Source organism: Cheilinus undulatus, linkage group 13 (genome assembly GCF_018320785.1).
Source record: "Cheilinus undulatus linkage group 13, ASM1832078v1, whole genome shotgun sequence".
Lineage (NCBI taxonomy): Eukaryota > Metazoa > Chordata > Actinopteri > Labriformes > Labridae > Cheilinus > Cheilinus undulatus.
This window is the reverse complement of record NC_054877.1, coordinates 39778414-39802987: the sequence shown is the minus strand read 5'-3', so window position 1 is coordinate 39802987 and position 24574 is coordinate 39778414. Positions and strand designations below refer to the sequence as shown.

Genomic DNA, 24574 nt, shown 5'->3' with positions numbered 1-24574 from the left:
TAATGACTTTTATCGACCTCAAAACATCTTTATAGAACTCTTGTTTACACCACAGCAATGGAGGAAGAAAAATAAATGTCAGAGATAGTCATCATTTGGTAGTAGCTAGCTTTAAAGTGAACAAAAAAAAACAGCATTTCCATCAATCAAGGATGTGTTTGGTCTTCTTTTCTTACATAAAATATAGCAATCTATTATTCAAAGAACATAAAATGGCCAATTTATGTACAAATGATTGGAAAATTTTATCGGCACCTTGAAATTCTGTGTGCGTTCCCAAGTAAGCACCAATGATTGACTTTGACTTAGCTGGTCTGTAAATGCTGCAGTTAAGTTATTTAATATCTCAATCTTAAAGCTTCTCTACCAGTTTTTTCTTCTACATCTGTTCAGAAAGCATAAGAGTTTCTTAAAGACTTTCCTTTTACATCTCTCAACAGCTCACAATATACAATAATAAGATTACTGCTGGTATAAAACCAAAAAGTATTAAATAATACCCCAGTCACAGAAAAACAAAATGATCTTTTTAAGGTTGTCATAAATACTCTGAAGTGTCTCTGAGTTTCTATGCTTTGTCACTTTGGATTACAGTGTTTACACAGCTGATAAAAAGCTTAAAGTAGCTTTAGGATGCTGGTGTTTTGTTGATCAGCCAGAATAATCATAACTCAGACTGCCCCCGAGGTTCTGCTCCCCTCACTCTTCCTCGGTCATTGTGCAGTTTTTGTACATCCGTCGTGACACCCTCCGGGCTGCACAGTAGCACAGTATGGACACGTCTGTGGCTCAGCTAAAGGGTACAGAGGTGGATATGGGCTTCGGTTTGACGTCCTGATTGGTTAAGTAAGTGCTGACAGCAGCAGACCTTGACAACAAGATTATGGTGGACCAAACTGGCGGACACTAGCAAAGCTGGCAGCTTGACTTATGTGGGTGGCTTTACAGTGAACCGGTGATAAAAGGTGACATGTCTGCGATGGTACACCAAAAAGATGTCCACATTCAGCTCTGGACATGTGGAGAGATTCCCCTCGAAATAGCACAGATTCTGGAAAATGTATTAGATTTGATGAGCATTTCAAAAATTAGATGCTTTTTATTGAATCAATAACAGTGCATACAGAAAGTATTCAGACCCCCTTCGCTTTTTTCAATTTTGTGATGATGCAGCCTCATGCTACAACTGTTTGAATTCATCTTTATTCTCATTAACCTATACTCAATACCCCATAAAGACAAAGTGAGAACAACAAACTAGAACTTTTGCCAATTCATTAAAAAGAAAAAACCTGACATATAACACTGACATAAGTATTCAGACCCTTAGCAAAAATGCTTGAATTTTAGCTCAGGTTCCTCCCATTGGTGTTGAAATGTTTCTATACCTTGAGTGGAGTCCACCTGTGCTAAATTAAATTGATTGTACATCATTTGGAAAAGCACACACATCTCTATAGAAGGCCTCACAGCTAATTATGCATATCAGAGCAAAAACCAAGCCAAGCCATGAGGTCAGAGGAACCACCTGCAGAGCTCAGAGACAGGATTGTTGCAAGGCACAGGTCTGGGGAAAGATACAAAAACGATTCTAAAGCACTGAAGGTTCCCAACAGCATCGTGGCCTCTATAAGTCTAAAATGGAAGAAGTTTGGCTGACCAGGACTCTCACAAGAGCTGAGATGGGCCTCAGTAAGAGAGGTGACCAGGAACGTGGTGGTCACCCTGACTGAGCTCCAGAGATCCTGTGTAAAGATGGGACAAAGTAACAGAAGGGCAACCATCACTGCAGACCTCAACTGACATTGGCGTATGGCAGAGTGGCAAGACGGGAGTCTCTTGAGTGCGAAACACATGAAAGCCTGCTTGGACTTAGCACAAAAGAACATGTGAGCCCCTTGTATCCTATAACTCCATTCTCTGACTCAACCCCTTTAACAATGTGTCCCCTAAAGACATTTCCAAGTCCATTACTGGTGACATGACAATTACAAAACAGGGCTGGCTTAGGGACAACACCGTGAATGTTTAAGAGGAGCCCAGCTGAACTTCTCTGAGACCTGGAATGGCTGTCCACGGACAATCCCCCTCCAACCTGACTGAGCTTGAGAGCATTTGCAAAGATGAATGGCAGAAAATTCCCCTGTCCAGGTGTGCAAAGCTTGTTGGATCATATCCAAAAAGACTGAAGGCTTTAATTGCTGCTGAAGGTGCTTCAACTACATAGTAAAGGGTCTGAATACTTATCTCAATGTGACATTTTAGTTTTTCCTTTTTGATTAATTTGCAAACATTTCTAAAATTCTGTTTTCAGTTTGTCATGTTGGGGTACTAAATGTAGATTAATGAGAGAAAAAAATGAGTTCAAATGATTGTAGTATCAGGCTGCAACATAACAAAAATGAAAAAGTGAAGGGGGTCTGAATACTTTCTGAATACACTGTATTTGCTATGGTCAAGGTAAAGTAGAGGACTTTAATGTGGTCATTGGGTTGTAAGGCCTGAAATGCATGGAAGATAAAAAAAAAATGGACAGTCACTTTGTGCTACTCATTAAAAGCCCCTCTCTTGTATCTACAGTCTGTTATATTTGTAGAGATAAGTAACTATCTACAGAACTTTCTTTCATGTCTTCCAGGCAGTGCAACACTAATGACAAAGCTTTCCTTGAGACGTATAACAAATTCCATTTTAGTGTATTTTTCTACTTTTGCTGAATAATAATCAAGATTTTAGGGAAAACAATGAATTTCTCTTGTATGCCTGAGAGGGGAATTTCTCCTCACTCCATTGGATTTTCATCAAATTGGTTCCTCGCTGGGGTGAGCTGGTTCTGAGGCTTTCTGTAACTAATATCGTGCACAACAACCACCCGCCAGAGGCCACATGTATAATTGAATCCTTGGCTTGTCCATCTCAGACAAGAGCAACCACAAAACAAGCCCCAACCTGCTCATTAATACACAAAATGTTGAATACATGGTGTTGTTTTCAGCCCAGGAGGCTGTTTAGTCCAGCTCAGTTAATCCATATCTAATCTACAGTACATACAGATAATCCCAACAGTGCTCCGTTCGGACATGTAGATTCAGTTTTTTTACTAGTTTTTCTTTTATATACTCTCTTTTAGCAATAATATTTAGTGGTATTTACATCTGAAATGCTTTTACATACAGTCAAACATTGTATCTTTTTCTTTAGTTGACATCTTATAAAACAACTGTAGTCTTTGACATGATTCATTATCTATTATTGAACATCACACAGTATAAAAGTGCATTCCAGCTGAAAACTCCAGCTCATTTGCATCCTGACCTTTTACAAGAACAAAAAAAAGCCTGTCGTGGGAGTCTCTGTGGTTTTGTTCCTCTATAATTCCATCGTAGATCTATGGAAGTTTTCATTTGGGCAGTATGAGTGTTCAAAGTGGAATTGATTGCCTTTTTTTAAGGATTTTTGTCGCTTTTAGAAAATCATGCATACTTTATTTCCAAGATGTGACTAGTGAGTCTACAGGGGGGATAAAAAATAGGAGAGTTCTTCCATAAAAACATTTAAATGATCAATTATAGAGGCGTCGTCACTCCATAGAGTCGATGGAGTGCTTGTGGATGGTGTTGCTTTTATATTTCACTGTAGTACAATCAAAGCCTTATGGTGTTCATCAGTTCTTTTGTGTGTCTGTCTGTGTGTTTGTGTGCAAATCTCTGTAAACATAACAACTACAAAAAGCTGGGGGGATGAGAGAGGGATCACACCCCAAAATGACTTAAATTTTTCACTGTGTCTGTTTTCCTCGTGGGCTCAGAGGAGGGGGGGGGGGGTCTTTTGCAGGATTTAAATGATTCATCATTTTCATTTGGAATGAAGTAGTGAGCTGAATAATTCACTTTTCTGCCAATGCAGATGGAATAAAAAGTAACAGTTTCTGTACAATCATCTCACTTCCCCAGCCGTTTTTCTCTCTATACATCCAACGCCTGCTTGTTTACTTTATATTCAAATATATATTAAATCCCCAGTGTGTTATCCTACTTTCTAAACTTTCTTTTTATGTTTACTTTTGCACACTGTCCCGAAAACTAATGTTGCAGCTTTTGCATCATCAGTCACCAGTCTTCAAGTTGTCTTCATTATTTCCTGTCTTTGTTAAACACTCTTGCATACATGTGTGAATGCACACCTCTCTTACGCACAAACACACATGCAGAATCACACGCAGAGCAGCAGACCAAACACGCACGCCCAGAAACGTCTTTCTTCTCCTTCCCTGCTGTTTCTCATTCCATACGTGGGAGCTGAATTAAATCGAGTCTTGGATGTTTGGGTTGTTTTTCTTTGTCCAAAGCGTTTAACAAATTGTTGCTGCCCCGAGCAGAAGCAGCCTCTGCATTGTCTCAGTATCTGTGCTCAACCATATCAGCGTTTCAACACTTATTGCTTTAAATTACATCAATCACTCCCTCCCTTGCCCTCGCCTTCTCCACCCTCCCCAGGCTCATTTTTCTCTGTCTCTTTTTATTACTTTGCCTCTTCATCTTTCTCTCCTTTAACTTCTCTTCACATTATTCGAGCTCTGGTTGCCTTTTCATCATCCTCCCATTTCTCTCTTTCCTCTCTTACCCCCTTTTGCCCCTATTTGTTTCCTTTTTATCCTCCTTCAGTCTTTTCCCTCTTCTGCAGCCCGCTCCCCTGCCTCTTTTTTGTCTTTCTTCTCCTTCACTTCTTTCTTTTCCTTCTCTTTTTTGGCCCCGTCTTCAACTTTTTCCTTCTCTTCCCTCTCTTTCTCCCTTTCTTTAAAGAGGTGGGCTAACTTCTGGAATTGTGGACCCCACTCTTCCAATCCTGCCCCCCACTCCTCCTTCTCTGTATCCTTTTCTCCTTCGCTCTCCAGGGAGCTGAGGGATCCAGCGCGGGACCCTGTGCCTTCCAGGCCGTACACCTGCACAGAGTCGTACGGTGGCTGCAAAGGGTCAAATGTGACCTGGGCAAGACGCAGACGGAGGAACTCACCCACCCTCAGCGCCAAAGAGGGACCCCCTGGGCCTTGTGCTCCTCTTGCAGCCTCCATACCAGGAACCCAGCTGGTCCCAAAGCCCATCACTCCCCCGTATGCCCCCCGTGGCTGCCCGGGGAAGGGAAAGAGCTGGGGGGTCATATCCCTCCTGCCCAAAACATACCCCCCTGGACCTAAACGATCACGCCAGTCCCCGATAAAGCCAGCTGCTTCTGGGTAGACAGATATCCCTCCGCCTTCCCTGTCCGGCCTTGCCACTACAAAGTTGCTCCCCATCTCCAGTCCTCCTCTCCCCAAGCTGCCTGGGTAGTCCCTCTGTGCAGACACCTCCCCCTGCTGGATAGTGGCGTAGTTGCGCCCACTGGCAGGTTGTCCATCTGCGGAGGTGCCCCCACTTCCCCCTCCTCCTCCACTGCCTCCTCCTCCTCCTCCATTGGATTCAGGTTCAGCCTGCACAGAGCCTGTGCTTTTTGGGGACAAGCCAGTGCGGGAGGCCCTCCGTCCAGCCAGGGGGAGGGTGGCCGAGTCGCACACCCAACCTCCGCTGCCGTGACCTGTGCCCATCAGGGAGCCGGACCGGGTCATGACAAGGTTGTGCTCTCTGGGTAACGTCTCCGACTGCACCTGGAGGGGACGTAGGTGAGCACGAGTGGTTTCAGTTTGGGACTGGGGATGGGTGTGGAAGTGTTAGGTTTGGTTTAGGTAACACAAAATGGGATGAAGGATAATTTGAAAAGAAGCATAATAAAAGCAGAAATATGTGGGAAGAGCAATGATAAAAAGCCCATATGGAGAGAAAGCAGGGGATGGTGATGATAAAAAGTGATTGAAAAGGAGGAATGAATGGCGTTGAGCAGAACAGAGCAGAAGAAAAGCCATGTTGGAAGAAGCCATAGATATTAATTGGACGCTAAAATGAACTAACACTGCACTGTGAGAGGGAAATGGAGAGAGAAAGGATTGGGAGATAAAATATTTGAAAATTAAAATAAAGGAAGGGCCAGAGAGCATTGCAATGGTCTTATAAATAAAACAAAACATAGAAAAGATAATGAACAGCAGGATATAAATGTGCTGATACCTCTGAATCATCTTTTTCTCCCAGCATTCTAACTTTTCTGCTACCAGTTAAAAAATATTAGTGTTGCAATCACTGCAGGAATATAGTATGTGAAGTTGAAAGCAAAGTTAATAATTATTTAACATCTGCTTAATTACTCTCTAACTTTCTTGTTTGCTTTTTTAATTGAATAATTGAGACTTTCATTAAACTTTAATGCTTTCTCCAATGCAGCAATCTATCATTTAAAACCTCAATTTATTCCATTTAAACTCTTGATTTAATGCAACATCTATCACTTTTCTGCTTCCTTAAACATCCATCCATCAAAAATCCATACATCACTCCATCTTCTTATGTAGCCATCCATCCATCCACCCACCCATCCATGCAGCCATCCATCCATCCAGCCTTCCATCTGTGCATTCATCCACCGATAATCTGTCTGACCGACTGTCTGTCCATTCATCCATCCATCCATCCACCCATTGTTGACCCAAGTATCCATCTATCTATCCATCCATCCATCAGTCCATCTAGCCATCCATCCACCAAAAATCCATGCATGCATCCATCCATCAATAATCCATCCATCACTCCATCTCCTTATGTAGCCATCCATCCATCCACCCATCTGTGCATCCATCTGTGCATCCATCCATCCATCTGTGCGTCCATCCACTGATGATCATCCATCCATCAATGCAGCCATCCATCCGTCCAACCTTCCATCTGTGCATTTATCCACCGATAATCTGTCTGTCCGGCTGTCTGTCCATCCATCCATCCATCCATCCATCCATCCATCCATCCATTGTTGACCCAAGTATCCATCTATCTATCCATTCATCTATTAATCTATCTATTCATCCATCCATCCATCCATTGACCCACTTACCAATCCATCCATCCATCCATCTGTGCATCCATCAAAAATCCATGCATGCATCCATCCATCAATTATTCATCCATCACTCCTTTTTTTATGTAACCATTGATCCATCCACCCATCAGTGCATCCATCCACCAATCATCCATCCATGCATCTGTGCATCCATCCGTCTGTCCATCCATCCATCCATCCATCCATTGTTGACCCACGTATCCATCCATCTATCAATGGATGAATCCATCTGTTCATCCATCCATCCATTGACCCACTTACCAATCATCCATCCGTCGATCATCCATGCATCCATCCATCCGTTTGTCCAGCCATCCATGCATCCATCCACCGATAATCCGTCCGTCAGTCTGATTATTCATCCGTTCATTGTTGACCCATGTATCCATCCATCCATCTATCCATCCATCTATTAATCTATTTGTCCATCCATCGACCCACTTACCAATCCATCCATCCATCCATCTGTTTATCCATCCATCCATCCATCTGTTTATCCAGCCATCCATCCATCCATCCATCCATGCATCCATCCGTCAATGCATCCATCCATCAAATTTATCCTACAAATCATTAACTGCATTGCATTAGTGAGTCTATTTGTATGCATGTTTCACATCTAATTAGCAATCATCCATCACTTGCACTGAGCAGGCTGTCATTGCCTTAAGCATGACAGTACATCCTTCAAAGCAGCTGAGTTTTATGCTAATGGCAACATTCCTATATAATAAAAATAGCTATATAATATTAATAACCCTTCCTTCCTATTATCTCTGAGATAATGATTTTTGCAGACCATATTGAAACTGAAAGATTTTATGTGATCTCTTTGATTTTAGAGTAAAAAATTATTTTGTAGTTTGCTAAGCAAAAAAGATTCAGAGCCTTAATTATATCTGCCTCCATCCATAATACAAAAAAATAAAAAAAAACTTTTTGACCACAGACTGTGCAAAAAGAAGTGGACCTATTTCATTGTAGCATTTTGGCTGCCTCCATCTTAGTGTTTGTTTGGAACAAGAAGTAAGCACTTTTGATGACATGATGTATCAATTATTTTAAGTTCACCTCGGTTAAAATGTTGCCATGATAGTGCCTTCAACTTTCCCTATTTGACCCAACAATATTCAAATGAATGTTGGTCAGTATAGAAGATTCACACTTAAGACCATGAATTCGCAGTGAAAAGGTTCATTAAGTAAACAATTAACTGAGGACTGCATCTTTTATCATTTGGTCATATTTGGGTTTGGTCTTTCAATTTCATGAATGACTGAGACACTACCACATTGGCCTAACTTTTAAAACCAATGGTTACATACATCTTATATACAGTCTATGAGTCTTCCCTCTTTATTATCAGGATACCATCGGATATTTGTAATAGAGGGCTACATGCCAGGGGTGAAAATCAACATCAACTGCTTAACTGTAACCCTAAATCTCAAATTTGGTGTGACAGCGTGGTCAATGTAACCCTTACCCAGTCCACATCTTGATTATGGTTCCCTTTGTCCTCATTGCTCCCCTCTGTACAGTTGCTTGCAGTCCCCGTCCCCCCTCCTCTCTCCTGGCTGTCGCTGGTTCTTGGAGTACCTCCGTCTGAAGTGCCACTTTGGGGCGCAGTCCCATCACGGCTACCCGCTCGACTCCCTGTTCGGCTTCCTGTGCTAAGGTCTGTCGGGGCTATGTACACCGCCCCAGACTCCATTGGCCCTACCATGGCCCCCTGGTTCTGAATGACCAGGGAGTGGTCTGGTTGACCTCCAGGAAAGCGGTATCCCAGCTCTGCGAGGCCGGGTTCAAATGTTCCACCTGGAGTGCGGCGGAGAACAGGTAAGGTGTGGCTGCTGTAGCAGAGGCGACCATAGAGAGGACCTCCTGGTCCTGAATAGTTGTGGTCTACTCCTGGGTTCTGAGCCCAGCTGTAGGTGCGAGCCTTTTCTTGGTTTCGTTGGGTGTAACGTCTGTAAGACACAAAGCAACTTATTTTAATGTCTGGAAGTCATGGTGTTTTTGTGGAAATTTTTAAATTTTTTACTTGACTTTTCTTTCAGTAAGTGTCTCTGTTCTGTATCAGACTTTTAAATTCTGTATTCCCTAAATGTCTAGCCGGCAAAGACATCTGGTCGCTGAAGTGGTTTAAGACCAGAGGCCAAATGTCGTTGTGGGCCAGATGGTAAAAGACCAACATAAGCTGGGTTCACAGAATTTTATTTACACTGGCTCATTGCAATTTTAGAATAGGCTTCCATCTGACAACTACATGGACTCAGAGGGAAACCACCAGTTTCAGGCTTCCAGTACAGCTACATACTTTTTGGATAAGCAACAAGGGATAAGGACTTCCTTCTCTGTGTAATCCTGGCTGTGTTAGTCCGTCTACAAATTTGAACTAAAAGGAGGGAACAGAGTCAAATGTATGATGGATTGTTAGTTAGTGTTTACAACTAGAATCCTGAGACATATGGTTGGAGAACAAAGGAGTCTAAACCCTCAGACCACATTTTCAGATGATGACCTATAAATACAGGATTTAATACTGTTGACCAGTTAGGATCCAAATCAAAACATTTTAGCACAAAGTCTTAAAATTTAGTGTTATGTGTTAAAATGTAAACTACAGCTTGAAACTTTCTGCTGAAACTGAATATGTGTGTTTTTTTAATTCCTCCTGTTGATTTGCCGCTAGCTGATGTATGTGGCATCTGTCGTCACACAAACCTAAACAGTTACTGCCCACTTTTCCCTTGACTGTTAACTTCATTCACAACAGCCCACAACTGAAATTCGCAGTGCCAACAATCATATATCTTCATTTCCCTTTTTCAAACCCTCCTCTGATTAAAAATTATCATTAAATTTACAAGTAGCAGCAAACAGAGGAGTTTCGCTAGAAAAGGCAAAATCAATCAACCATAGACATCCCTGTGACACTTTATGTTTATGGGTAATGTAATGCTGTTACCCCAGGTTGCTTCTCTTGAAACAAGGTTGATAACGTACAAACTTGTGTCTAACACTTGACCATGTAGCCTCAGGTAGCTCGTGGTAAGCCTACCAGATGGTTATGACATTATGGCTAATTTTCAAATCCAAAAAGCAGCATAGACTTGATGATGTTATTGCTGAAAAGCGACAGAAGTAAGAGTGGAATGAGCTTTTTTAAATCCCCCTCCCTCCTAGCTCTTTTTATGAAATATAAAATATATTATATAAAATATAATATAATATTATTACTGTACGATATGATACTGTACAATACGCTTCCACATAATTCTGTACAATACAATACATGTAAGTATACACATGTACATGGAATACAAGTACCAGAAACAATATTATTGCACATAAGCATAGAGATAAAAAATAATCAGAAGTACAATGAGGAAAAAAGATCATCTAATATCTAAGGAATAATCTAACATCATCTAGGGAAAAGATAAAAGGGTAAAACGAGAAGAGAACGAAACAAAATACCACAACACTGTTGCAGAATCCTTACAGTCTCAAGAGACATTCTTCAGAAATCCAACTGAGGGGGCACAAACAAGGTTTTAAACTGGTTCACTTTACATCTGGTAAACCTGTTTTATCTCCCAGATGCTAAAAGTTCATACTCAGAGTGGAGGATGTGTGACAGATCAGACAAAACTCTCTGCGCTGGCCCAAAAACAGACGGCAGAGAAAGGTTTTCAGTTGTACCTACAAACTATGGCAGTCTGAGCACCAGATTAGAACTAAATGGATAGATTACCTTACCATAGTGTCGTCCTGTTCTTAATTTTACGTTTGTGGATTAAAGAAACAAAAATCTCTCTAAAAGTAGGATACTTTATGACATATGCATTGCAGGCCAAGCATTCATTAGTAGGAAGAAAAATTGAAATAATGAAGGCATTCTGTTAAGAAAACCATCATCTCCCTGCCCAGTCCGAGCAAACTCTGATGAAATCATCAGGGTTTCTTTCTCGGACTCTGGAGAGCTCCCTTTGGAGCCTCTGAGGTCATTATGGAAGTGCTTCTTCTCCGCCATGACCAGAAAACAGGAATTCAAGAATTAATTTGGTGGCAAGTCTCAAACAAAACCACAAACTCATGCTTCAAAGTAACTGAATATTTTAACAATCCACTCCCTTGTGAAACAGTGTCAAGAAAAATGAAACATTAGAAACTTAGGAAAGGTGTTTTTATTGCAGGGATATTGCAGGGGATTGCATTAGATTTATAAGGTTTTAAAGTGTTGTTCTGTCCACCTCCATAAATTGCGGAAAGCAATTTCCGATAAACTAAAGGCAGCCTTTGTACTTGTTTATGGCCTCCCCATATGGCTAGAGTGAATTCATGGTGTTTAATTATTAGTCCAAAGGCAAAAACAATGTTTCTCAGAAACATCAAAGTGGGTACAAACAACTCTGATGTAGCAGAACAGAAAACCGCTTTAGCAAAATGAGCACAACAAAGTGGTCTCCCAGGACTGCAGAGCTTGATAGCCGTCTGTCTCAGCATTTTGATCGCTGACTGATTATGACCTGGGTGTTGCTGCTCCATCACACACAGAAGTTTCTGGACCGAGATAAAAGCTTTTACGCCGAAGAGGTCAATTTGTTCATTTCCTGACTTCCTTTTCTCATTAAGTAAAAAGGCCAGCTATGACTTTTGATGCAATTAAACAACAAACATCACAACACGCCAACTAATTCCACACTCACATATTCCTGCTGTCCAGCGTGCGGTAGCCACGTGAGCGGGAGCTGTGCGGAGCACTCTGGAGAGCGGCAATGTCAAAGGCAGCGGTGTCGGCCTCGCCCCCGCCCTCGTCGTCATAGGTTATGATGTTCTCACGTACGTCGTCCTCCTCCAGCGGCGACAGAGAGTCACGTTTCTGACGGCGCAGAGACAATGACAGGGCACTCACCGCTGCGGAGGGGAGGTAGAGGGAATAAAGGATATTGAGGCATAGGAGAGAAATTGGTAAAAGAGTGATGAACAATGGGGAATGGGATGGAGTCACAGGGGAAATAAAGGGAAGGAGGAAGAGGAAGGAGTGAGAAGAGGAGAAAATTTGAGGCAGACAAAGAGGTGAGACAAAACAAATACAGAGGAGGCCCTGGGTTAGAGGGCTGGTATATCATATCAGCAGGCTGCATGCCTCTGCTGTGTAATTGACATTGAGCTCCAGCCAGGCAAATGGACGCTTTATTCTCCCATGACTCTATGACTCTTATCCCATATTCCCAGAGCAGACAGCTACATTTGACCCAGGGCTGTGGGCAGAGAATCAAGCTATTGTGGCTCTGTGACAGTTGACCAAAGGGCTACCTGTGATAAATCCACCCCGAAAGACGGATTCTGTCTGCTATTTTAACACTACACTGCACTATTTGAGTTTTTTATTGTTAAACCTAATAACTTTATGGTGTTTATGAGGACAAAACTTTAAGCCATAAAAGAGAGGACACTGTAAAGTCTACATAAGCAGGACTTTTATCATTTTTATTCTCATAAAGCTGCAGAAAAACTTGGGACTGCCCTTCAGAAACACTACAAGATCGATGTTTTCGACCTGATTCCTACTTTAAGACCAAAAGTGGCTTAAGTTCTAGCTCTAAAGATTACTTGACTGATTTTCTTGTGGTTTCTGGTGTGTTAAGAGTGATTTTTTCCCTCTCCAATCTACTCGGAAGATAATCGAAGGTGCTCTGGCTTGCGATTGTGAATGTTAACCCTTTAGGTCTGTGTTTGGACTTCATTTTCATGGTTTCACTGTTTTAAAAGCATGAGAGCAAAGTGTCACCAATTTCTGTGTTAATAATTTATTTCCGTCATTTCTACTCCTGCATACAAGTTTTACACTTTTAACCCTTAAAGTCCTAAGCTTTATTTTTAACCAATTTGTGTCACCTGGACTCATTGTCTTAAAGGTCACGTGTTAAAATACACTTTTTCAGGCTTTTCTAGCTAAAATACACTATACTGCCAAAAGTATTCACTCACCCATCCAAATAATTGAAATCAGGTGTTCGAATCACTCCCATGGCCACAGGTGTATAAAATGAAGCACACAGGCATGCAGACTGTTTCTACAAACATTTGTGAAAGAATGGGTTGCTCTCAGGAGCTCAGTGAACTCCAGTGTGGTACTGTGATAGGATGCCACATGTGCAACAAGTCCAGTGGTGAAATTTCCTCACTCTTAAATATTCCACAGTCAACTGTCAGTGGTATTATAACAAAGTGGAAGCCATTGGGAATGACAGCAACTCAGCCACCATGTGGTAGGTCACCTAAAATGATGGAGCGGGGTCAGTGGATGCGGAGGCAATTAGTGCACAGAGGTCGCCAACTTTCTGCAGAGTCAATTGCTACAGACCTCCAAACTTCATGTGGCCTTCAGATTAGCTCAAGAACAGTGCTTGGAGAGCTTCATGGAATGGGTTTCCACGGCCGAGCAGCTGCATCCAAGCCATACATCACCAAGTGCAATGCAAAGCATTGGATGCAGTGGTGTAAAGCATGCCGCCACTGGACTCTAGAGTGGAAGCGCGTTCTCTGGACGAATCGCGCTTCACCATCCGGCAACCTGATGGACGAGTCTGGGTTTGATGGTTGCCAGGAGAACGGTACTTGTCTGGCTGCATTGTGCCAAGTGTAAAGTTTGGTGGAGGAGGGATTATGGTGTGGGGTTGTTTTTCAGTAGCTTGGCCCCTTAGTTCCAGTGAAAGGAACTCTGAATGCTTCAGCATACCAAGAGATTTTGGACAATTCCATGCTCCCAACTTTGTGGGAACAGTTTGGAGATGGCCCTTTCCTGTTCCAACATGCACCAGTGCACAAAGCAAGGTCCATAAAGACATGGATGAGAGAGTTTGGTGAACTTGACTGGCCTGCACAAAGTCCTGACCTCAACCTGATAGAACACCTTTGGGATGAATTAGAGTGGAGACTGAGAGCCAGGCCTTCTCGTCCAACATCAGTGTGAGACCTCACAAATGCACTTCTGTAAGAATGGTCAAAAATTCTCCTAAACCTTGTGGAAAGCCTTCCCAGAAGAGTTGAAGCTGTTATAGCTGCAATGGGTGGACCGACATCATATTAAAATCTATGGATTAAGAAAGGGATGTCACTTAAGTTCATATGCGAATCAAGGCACGTGAGAGAATACTTTTGGCAATATAGTGTATGTGCCTCTGGCTTGTCCACAATCCTCCCAAGAATCAGAAAAATCCATTCCCTCCTTCCTCTCTTTCTTCACCTTTCAGAAAATGTGTGCTCAAACAAGCCGTTCTCAGATTTTCCCCTCATGATGTCATGTGGGGAGTTAGCAACGCCCCCAGTTTCTGATTCCCCTGATCCTGGCAGCTGAGTGGGGGATCAGGAGAGCCACATCCAATCCTAGACCCCAGGCTAGGAACCAAAGTCATGACAAACTATCTTCTTGGTTCCAGCTTAGAGGGGTTTTGGTTGGTAAAAGTAACCTGTTAAGCTCAACATGCCTAGGCAGTAATGATGGTTAGAACTTCAGAACTACACTAGAAAGACTTTGTTTGTACTTTCAGTAGATAAACATTATTTCTCCACCCCTAACCCCCAAGTTCTGTGCTTTTATTTTGGAAGCAATAAAAAAAGAAGAAGAACACTTAAAACCTTCATGAGTGTTTCTCATTATCGAGCTCCATGCTAACTGCTTCATCCTGTGGAGAATTTTGTGACAAACATACTGTGCCCAGGAATTCTTAATAACATGTTTAAATGCTTTTGCATCCACATGAAAGCCCCATAGGTGGTTCTGTAATATTTGCATTATTTGATTTCCCTGGAGGTAATCAAATGATCGCTGAAGGGAGTGGGGGAAACACTAATTTGTGTAACAGTATGAGGGGCCGCCTCATGCCAGAATGAACATGTCTTTCTGTCTTCATTAGAGTCTCTCTGCACAAGGCTTGAATGAAAACTGGTTACCAAATGGTGAGATATCCTCCCTCTGTAAGCCAGACCCATTTTAACAACCAGATGGAGCTCTTGTCTGGGATCTGTAGAAACATTTTCAGTCTGAGGAGGGCCCAGTTATATTGTTTTGGATTTGTCAGGAAGTCTTACAGGGGAAAAAACACGACAGCTCTGGAGCAAACGTCAAGTCTGTTTTAAGGCCACAGACTTGATGTGATTGCTCTGAAAATGTGTATTATTTTCTTGTATCGTTTTTGCCCTTGTCACTCCGAGAGGTAGACTCTAAACTCCTCCAAAATCCACTTTGCATGATCACCTTCACGCCGTGTTGCGCCTCTGTCTTGATTGAGCTGAGCTCTTCCAGAATGATAATGCCTCCATCAACAAGGCATGAGTAGTGATCCAACAGACTGAATAGAAATGACAATGATGCTGGCCAGGAGCCAAAGCCTCCTCAGCACCTACACATTATCCAATTGAGCATTTGAGATTCTGCAAAGGTGGCAGTGACATTTTATTATGCTGCTATCAAAAACCGGGGGGCTTAGATAATCACTCAGAGCTGTTATTTTAGCAGTGATTAGTACTGACCTTGCCAGAGGAGATAACTGGACCAGAATTGCAAGGAAAAGTAAACCCTGCTATCGAGCAGCTGTGACTAAGAGAAATATTTACGCTGCTGCCTCCATTATTTTCATATGCAGATTGAGTATGCAGGGATGTAGTGGAGGGTAAACAGCCCTTTACACTATTTATTCTTTGTTTTTATTTGTGGAGGAGCATTAAACTGCTTTAAGGTGGCAAAGCTACACAATACAACTTCACCGTGTTTATAATACTGAGCACTACTGTAAAAACGTGATGAAGCTTTTATACGTATGGGTACTTAAAGGGACAAAAACCGTCATATTATAGAGGGTATGCATGCAATGTCACAGTAAGAAGAAAGCACATAGGCTACTAAAAAAGCAGCATCAGCACTCAGCTTGAATGCAGCAAAAGCACAAAAAAAAAAAAGACTTCCATTGAGAGGTTGAACCTGAAGCAACAATTCAGGCAAATCAGGTCTGTTGGGCCCAGAAAAACCTAAATCAGCGATTTCACTGTCATGAAGCTGGCTCTCTTTAAATCACCAAGCTAGAATACTGCTCTGGCTCAAATATTAGATTCAGTTTTTCCATGGTGGTCCTATGTTTGAGGTAAAGGCAAATATTCATTCAAAATAACAGTGGAATCTACTTATCTGTGCAGAGAGTGACTGTACTGTAGATTACTGATAAGCAATCCATGAGGTAACTTTACTCAAACAATGCAAGCCAGTGGCTGACTAAGTATGTGTAAGGGTCAGGGGCCAAAATGATAAAAAGGACCCCTGTTGTGTCAGAGGGACATCAGTGCACAAAAACTGTTGTACAATTTTGATGAAATAGCTACACTTTGGTCAAGATTAAAGGGATATTTTGGAAATTTGAAGCTGGGTCGTATAAGGTGTTTGGCTATAATAGTGGCAATAAATTCCGGAGATTTCTGTGAAAGTTTCTCCTTTAAATATTACAAGCTCAGAGAACCCCCCCAGCATATTGGCAGAAATGGGTATGTTCTTTCTGCGTAGTTTGAGAGTTTAAGGTAGAAATGGGCCACGAAAATATGTTGGCTCCCATTCATGGGGTAAAGCTAGTGCCACTACTAAAGAAAGTACATTATATGACCCAACTTCAAAATTCCTGAAATTTCCCTTTAAACATTTTATGTCACTGAAGCTACATTACTGTAGAAAAAATAGAAAAGGAATTATGAACTGTTTGACCAGTTACTTCACAAAGATACTCAAGGAAAAATGTCAATGAAAACTGACTTAATACTGAGGAATTTAGGGCACTAAATTGCACATTCTCCACTATTTGACGTGTGCCAGAGTACACTTTGTCAAATTGTGTCCATTTGGAGAGTGCCAAAGAGGGTGCATTGTCAAATTTTATCCACTTTAGGGGGGCAAAGAGGACATGTTGTCATATTTCCTCAACTTCAGTGCACCAAAGTGGGCACTTTGGCAAATTTTGACCACCTAATTAGCAGCAAAAAGGGCATTTTTGCCAGATTTTGTCAACTTACAGGGCACACAAAGGGCACTCTGTTAAATTTTGTTCATTTGAGGAAAACCAAAGACTGCACTTTGTCAAATTTTAACTACAGGGCATCAAAGAGGGCATGTTGTCAAACGTTGTCCATTTGGAGGGTAACAAAGAGGGCCTGTTATCCAATTTTGTCCACTTTAGAGGCACTGAAGACAGCACTTTTTTTTTTATTTTTATTTTTTTTTAACTAATAGGTCACCAAAGAGGACATGTCAGAATTTGTCCTCTTAGAGGACACCTATGAGGACTCTTTGTCAAATTGTATCCATTTAGAGGACACTTTTTCAAATTTATCAACTTAATGAGCACCCTGGAAGGCATCTCATCATGTTTATCTACCATAGATACATCCATGAGGGCATTTTTTCAAACATAAGGACACCAGTGTAAGTGATGTAACCCTTCCTTACTGGGTAAAAACATTCTAGCAAAATGTATCAGTTTGACTCCAATACACACCCCCTATAATTGTATTTTTTAATTAAACTGTGGTCTTGTTGTGATCTCAGACTAAATTTATCTTACAAATCAGGTTACATCAAAATATTTACCCAGAAGCGTAGCGACACAAGCCAGGATAGCCAGCAGGGCGGCGGTACTGAGCCCAGGAGATGGCAGTGTGGACTGCTGAGGAAGACACACCGCCTCTCTATCCCAGTCCCACTCGCCCTCAGCCTGTTTGTCCTTCTCTTTCTCCCCAGCCCGTGCCCCTCCTCTCAGGCAGGGACACACGGAGACGGTGACCGTCCCACTACTGGTGAGGCCAGATGTCCCGTCCCTCAGGACCAGCGGCACATAGAGCGTCAGGGTGGAGGACGCAGAGCGGGACAGCGGCTGGAGCTGGGACATCAGGACCAGGCTGGCTGTGGGGCCTGAAAGAAGACAGAGAAAATGAATGGTGTCATCCTACATGTTATGTTTCGACTCTTGTTCCCTGCTTTCATTGTTGTGAGTTAGACCTAATATCTCTATTTAAAGAGTGGTTGTAACCTTTTGGTTTGAAAAGTGAAGAGGATTTATCAAATCACATCGCAGATATGGATGTTGAACTTTGGAAAGAGCAGAATAGTCGACAAATACAACTGCCGAAAGTGACACCTGCCTGGCTTGGAGATTTTCTTCAAACCATCTTCTGACGATGTCTGTATCTGAGCGCTCCATCAGATGCTTATGTTTGTTCCCGTTGCAATTTGTACAATGACACATAATTACTGCAACTATACCATAACTTAAGTTCAGTCGGGACCACTTTGTCAAGACATACATGTGATTTGCAGTCATAAATAGTCTTTCTTTATTAGCAGTTGTAAATTTGCACTTACTACTGTTATTCATATGTGGCTGTTTTAGGAAGGAGGAGCTGGGGTAGAGGAGGGTTGTAAAAAGTGGCTTGCAGAGGGAGCAGCAAAGCATAGCCAGGTAAGAGCAGTTTAAATATGGCACCATTAGTGTGATTAGCCAATAGCGTGCTTAAAGGCAAACTGGCTGGCCGTCAGCTGATGAGGGCTTGCTTGAGATAAGCTGATCTCTATGTGTTACACTTTATGGTCATTTTACTGTAACATGTTTTAAATAGGCAATTTTTTTACATGGATTTAGTGTGTCTTGGGCATTAAAAGGTTGAAAACCATTGGGTCAAAACATCAGCAGGGAGTATGATGACACAAAAATGATTGAGTGGACTGACACTGATGATCATAAGGATATTCAAATAGATAAAGAGGCCATTCTGGGTTTAATGAAACAGGAAGATGATAAAAGAACTTTTTTGAAGTAGGAATGCGATCCAGTTTTACCATTCTGTATCCTAGTCCAGCTTGTTGTTCTTAGAAGTAAATTTTGTCTAGCAGATGCAAATGTCTTTCCTACTCTATCTTCTCTTTTCTTTGCTTTTCTGAAAACTATGTTGCCAAATGTTGAAGTTACAGCCTGCTTATTACCACCTTTTTACATTACATTCTTTTGAATAGCAGGCACAGTGAAATGCTTTCAGTATTTAACAGCTGTCTGCCGTTTTAGTTGTCAGTTAGTCCGTCACTTGTCTATGCATGTGATTTGCTTGAGTTTTGTTGTGGTACATGCCATGTTACTCTTTCTCTCTCTCACATGAGCATGCACATGCACCATGTGATGGATGCATAAGTGTGTGGGGACATAGATGTCATTTGTGCACTGAAATGGTTATTGTGCGTACATTGGATTTTCCTCCTGCTGGTGCTGCTGTTCCAGGCTGCAGCAGCACTGCAGTATGATGGAGTGCCCCACTCCAGTATTTCTGATGAGCAATAATGAGCCCCAAATTGATTACATAAATGAATGAATAAATAAATAAATAATATGAATAATTATGATTTGTTTGCTTGTATAAGAAGGGATCAAATGGGTAACAACAAATGAGTTGATTAATTACCTTTGTTAACATTTTCTCATAACTCTATAGACTAATAGCTATGTTATGAGTTTACATCAGTTTGTGAAACTTGTGCTCCCATTTAGAGTGAAATGGACAGCAAAGAACAGAGTTTTCTTTTTGAAACTGGGGTTAGAGCACCAGCCAACCTGAAGTGAAGCCAAAATATTTAAAGCTTCCCCTTTGTTGACAGGCAGCAGTGTAGGTCATAAATCACAACCTTACCATTTGAACAAACAGAACACAGGTCTCTTGAATTACAGATTTTAAATCTCAACAATGTTTTCCTGGTTTAAAAAGAGGTTGAATAAAATTAAAAAGAATAAATATCTAACTCAAAAGTAAACGGAAGCTGCTCTGCAAAGTTTGTGTTGAGAAAGGAACAGTTAGTGACATTTATACTCTAATATTGAAAACCAGTCTGCAAAGAACTCACTTCTAGTGATAATTATCTTAGAGCTAGAAAATTATCCAGAAGATGTTCATATATGTAGATAAGGTATATACAGTAAACTGGGTCAGTGACATAAAGTCAAAGGTCATCCACATAAAGAGATACTTAGTGCTCTAGTCCTGCTCTGTAAATGAAGCGCTAGATTTTGGTGTGAGGGATGAATGAAGGGGAACATGAAAGATAAGATGTGGACTTTCACAGATAGCTAAAGCTGTGAATTATGGCTCCTCATTGACTTCAAACCTTTAATATTATAATCCGACATTACAATCAGCGTCTGTCAGCGTTTCATCTGTGGGCTCACATATGTTCTTATTGAAGGCCAATATAACGTGCTGAACAACACAGCAAGGCGGATTTTTTTATCAGACATAGATCATGTCATAAGCCCACGCATCTTTCATCCTACATCCCCGTTTTTCCAATAACAAGAGACTCACATGGAGCAATTTCTCACAGGGAGCAGCTACAATGAAAGGGCTAATGGACTCTGTCAGTCTGACTTCTGTTACTCCAGAGCAAAAGAAATGTGAAGTGTCAGTACTGTGGAGATTTCTTATGTTTCATCAAACTTATGTGAACTATAGCAAAAAAGAGAGCATGGAAAAGGCACTCGTTTAAAAACATTTATTAAAATTATTCCCTCTGATCTAAATTGCCGATCAAATTATCACCTTTTTAACAATAATGATTTAGTAGTACACTTTAGTTAGACAAGCTCTCCATATGAGAACAGAAGATTTTTTTTCCCCTGTTCTCCTGTTTGGTGTCACATCAGAGAGGACTCTGATTGCACGTCAGTCAGTTAATTCTCCTGAGGTATGATCCAACCCGAGCTTGCATGTTTCTCACAGTTTTGTCAGCTTTAAAAAAGAACAGCAGAAAGATTGTGCCAATAAAGCAAAAGAGCTCTTCAGCTACTGCTCTCACAAATTATTATTTGTAAGATATCAAACAAATATCTGAAAAAATGGAGAGAGAATGTGTGCAATGCTAAAAGACAGCATGATGTTACAATAACATTGTTTGAGCAAAAAACAAACAAACAAACAGAAAAAAACCCTGCTAAAATTCATGATAATTGAAGCTTTGACATTCAAAAGGGTCAAAAGTCTTGCTATAATGTTAAAGGGATGCTTATTTAGCCAGGATAGAATCATTATATTTTGTTAAAGGCACAATATGTAGATTTTTTGCTACTTTTTGATAAGGTACACACACTCACTGGCCACTTTTTTAGGTACACCTTGCTAGTACTGGGTTGGATGCTCTTTTGCCTTCAGAACTGCCTTAATTCTTCTTAATTCTTCTTAATTCTTGGCGGCATAGTTTTAACAAGGTCTTGGAAACATTCCTCAGAGATTTAGGTCCGTATTGTCATGATAGCATGACACCGTTGCTGCAGATTTGTTGGCTGCACATCCGTAATGTGAATTACCTGTTCCACCACATCCCAAAGGTGCTCTACTGGATTGAGATCTGGTGACTTTCGAGGCCACTGGAGTCCAGTGAACTCACTGTCATGTTCAAGAATCCAGTTTGAGATGATTTGAGCTTTGTGACATGGTGCATTATCCCCCACACAATACCCCACCACCAGCCTGGACCGCTGATACAAGGCAGGATGGATGCATGCTTTCATGTTGTCAACACCAAATTCTAACCCTACCATCTGAATGTTGCAGATGAAATCTAGACTCATCAAGACGGTTGTCTAATTTTTGTTCCTGTTCTTCGCCGACAGGAGTGGCCCCCCAGTGTGGTCTTCTGCTGCCTCAAGGATCAACATGTTGTGTGTTTTCCCTTTTTTTGGACTGTTTTCTGTAAACCCTAGAGATGGTTGTGCGTAAAAATCCCAGTAGATCAGCAGTTTCTGAAATACTCAGACCAGCCAATCTGGCACCATTTCTTTCCCATTGTTGTGCTTGGTTTGAACTTCAGCAAGTTGTCTTGACCATGTCAACATGCCTTAATGCATTGAGTTGCAGCCATGTGATTGGCTGATTAGCTATTTGTTTCAACAAGCAATTACACAGGTGTACCTAATAAAGTGGCTGGTAAGTGTATTTTGCCGTCCTAAATTTATCATGTATATCATGTTTATGGATTAAATTGTAAATGCATCCCATCATGCATAACTGATTAATGCTAAGCTTCAAAGGCAGCTGCTCCAAAATAGACAGGAGACACACTGTCTCCATGGTGATTATTGGACCTCTCAAAAGAATGCTGATCTTAGAGACATACAACCAGCTGACCTTTCCATGGCCACCAGAAGTATTTTGGAAAAGGGTGAAACCTAAGATGATGATGTAATACATGCTTTATCAGTCTCGCTGAATTGTTCAGCAGACCAGAGGACTTTAATCAAGGGTAGGATGCTGACGGTCAACATTTCCAATAAAACGGACATACACTATAACTCTTATGTCTTGTGTTTCTATTAGTCCATACCTGTGTATCTAAGCATCCACCTTGGCATACAAAAGACAACTGAGTAATTGTGGCTCTGTGATCACTGTAATTATAAGAGTACTTATCAAGGCCACAAAGAACATATCCTGTCACTTTTTCCAAAATCTTATTGATTTCCCTTTTTTTATTCACAATCATTAATATGTTTTATTTGATTGTATCTCTTGTCCTTGTGTCTTACATTTGCCTTATGATAGAGGTTGGTTTAATTATGTCTGTTATGTTTGTTGCTGTATCGGCTCTCTTGCTGATTTTGGTTTGCTTGTTTGTGCTAGGTTCTTTTAACCTGACACACCAGACAGACTGTTTCGTACAGTGCTGTGAAAAAGTATTTGCCCCCTTTCTGATTCCTGATTTTTTTTTGCATATTTATCACACTGAAATGTTTGGGATCATCAAACCAATTTGAATATCTCACAAAGACAACCCAAGTAAATACAAAATGCAGTTTCTAAATTATTATTTTATTTATTTATGGAATACAAATCCAAACCTATCTGGCCTTATGTGAAAAAAGTAATTGCTGTGATTGATATCAATGAATTCTGCTGTGCACCAGAAAATGCTGATGGCCAATGTCTGGCCATCAGTTCATGCCCTTAAGCTCAAGCACTCTTGGGTTATGCAGCAGAACCGACCTGAAAAATATCAGCAAGTCCGCCTCTGAATAGTTCACAAAAAGCACAATTAAGGTTTTGGAGCTGCCAAGTCAAAGCCCAGACTTGAATCCAATTGAAATGCTATGGTGTGACCTTAAATGGGCAGTTCATGCTGGAAAACCCTCCAATACCGCTGAGTTAAAACAATTCTGTGAAGAACAGTGGGCCAAAATTCCTCTACAGTGATGTGAAAGACTCATCACCAGCTATCACAAATGCTTGATTTCAGTTATTGCTGCCAAGGGTGGCACAACCAGTTATTAGGTTCAGGAGGGAAATAACTTTTTCACACAGGGCCAGATAGATTCGGATTTTTTTCCTTTGATAAATGAAATCATCATTCAGAAACTGCATTTTGTATTTACTTGGGCTGTCTTTGTGAGATATTAAAATTGGTTTGATCATCTGAAACATTTAAGTGTGATAAATGTGCCAAAAAAATCAGGAATCAGAAAGGGGACAAATACTTTTTCACAGCACTGCATATGTATTGAATGGAAATATTTCACATTCATCTGGGATACCTCCTATTCAGTCCATTTGGGAAGGGCAGTAGTTTTAAAATATATGAACAGTGGTTTTTGGTCTGGCTAAAACGTACGCCGAGGCCAGCTGGGAGAAGAGCGAAAACGTCTTCTTCGCCAAGAGAAAAGGGCTATATAAATGAAGTTGTAATAATTAGTGTTATTTCTATTACCATTATTAAAATTGCATACTACAAACTAAAAGACTTTGCAGTATTTTAGTACTGGAATGTTCATGTTGTACCACCTCTGCTCTCTTTATAGTTTAGAAACATTAACGCAACTTTTGCATCTTTGTGGGACATCAAAAGGACTCGAGAAATGTCCGTATTTAACCTGTGAACTTTACAACATCCATGAATCTGTCTCTTGTGCTTGAGGTAACACTGGTTTAAAATACACCTGGAGATTTGAAGTTTCTTTAAAGCCCTGGTACTTCTGTAATAGAAACGATAATATATAAAATCCAAGCCTGAGTTGTTTTTAAAAACACATTGCATTAAAAAAGCATACAAGTGTTGAAAATTTTGACTTTCCTAAGAAATAACCCTCAATATAAGATCTTATATTACTCAATGATTGCAAGATGTATGAATAAAAAGGATTATCATTACTACATTATGATAATTAAATTATATAGAATACATCAAGCAGTGGTAGATTTGAAGATGGCATAAAAAAAGCTTGAACCCTTCAACCTTTTAACACATTTTACATCTCTTAAGAGCTATGTGTAAATGTTTTCAGCATTCAAACTTTCTCTGTGCAGAGATGGTAGTTAAAAAGGCTATGAGCTTGTACTGTGTATTTGTAAGAATGTAAGTGTAAGCGTTAAGGCTGCAGCTGTGAGTAAATCTTTAAAAATGGTGATATTTTCTCAGTACGGGGTTTTGTTGCTGTGCCCTGAGGTTGCCCTTAAAGTGCTTGTTTAAAACATTGTGTATCAGCTCATGTAGTAAGAGTGTATTAGACAGAGATGACTC

At 40.9% G+C, this 24574-nt stretch overlaps 1 protein-coding gene across 1 annotated transcript in view; it reads right to left on the bottom strand.

Annotated features, from left to right (window-relative positions):
* Nucleotides 1–4660: 4660 nt before the first annotated feature.
* Nucleotides 4661–24574, bottom strand: part of LOC121520241 — a 389305-nt gene continuing 369391 nt past the window's right edge. Inside the window, exons 12-15 of the mRNA XM_041803615.1 lie at nt 17621–17941; nt 11697–11904; nt 8468–8951; nt 4661–5641 (exon numbers count right to left, since the gene is read on the bottom strand). Of these exons, the coding sequence (XP_041659549.1) occupies nt 4661–5641; nt 8468–8951; nt 11697–11904; nt 17621–17941 (1994 nt within the window). The remainder of the gene's footprint in view (nt 5642–8467; nt 8952–11696; nt 11905–17620; nt 17942–24574) is intronic.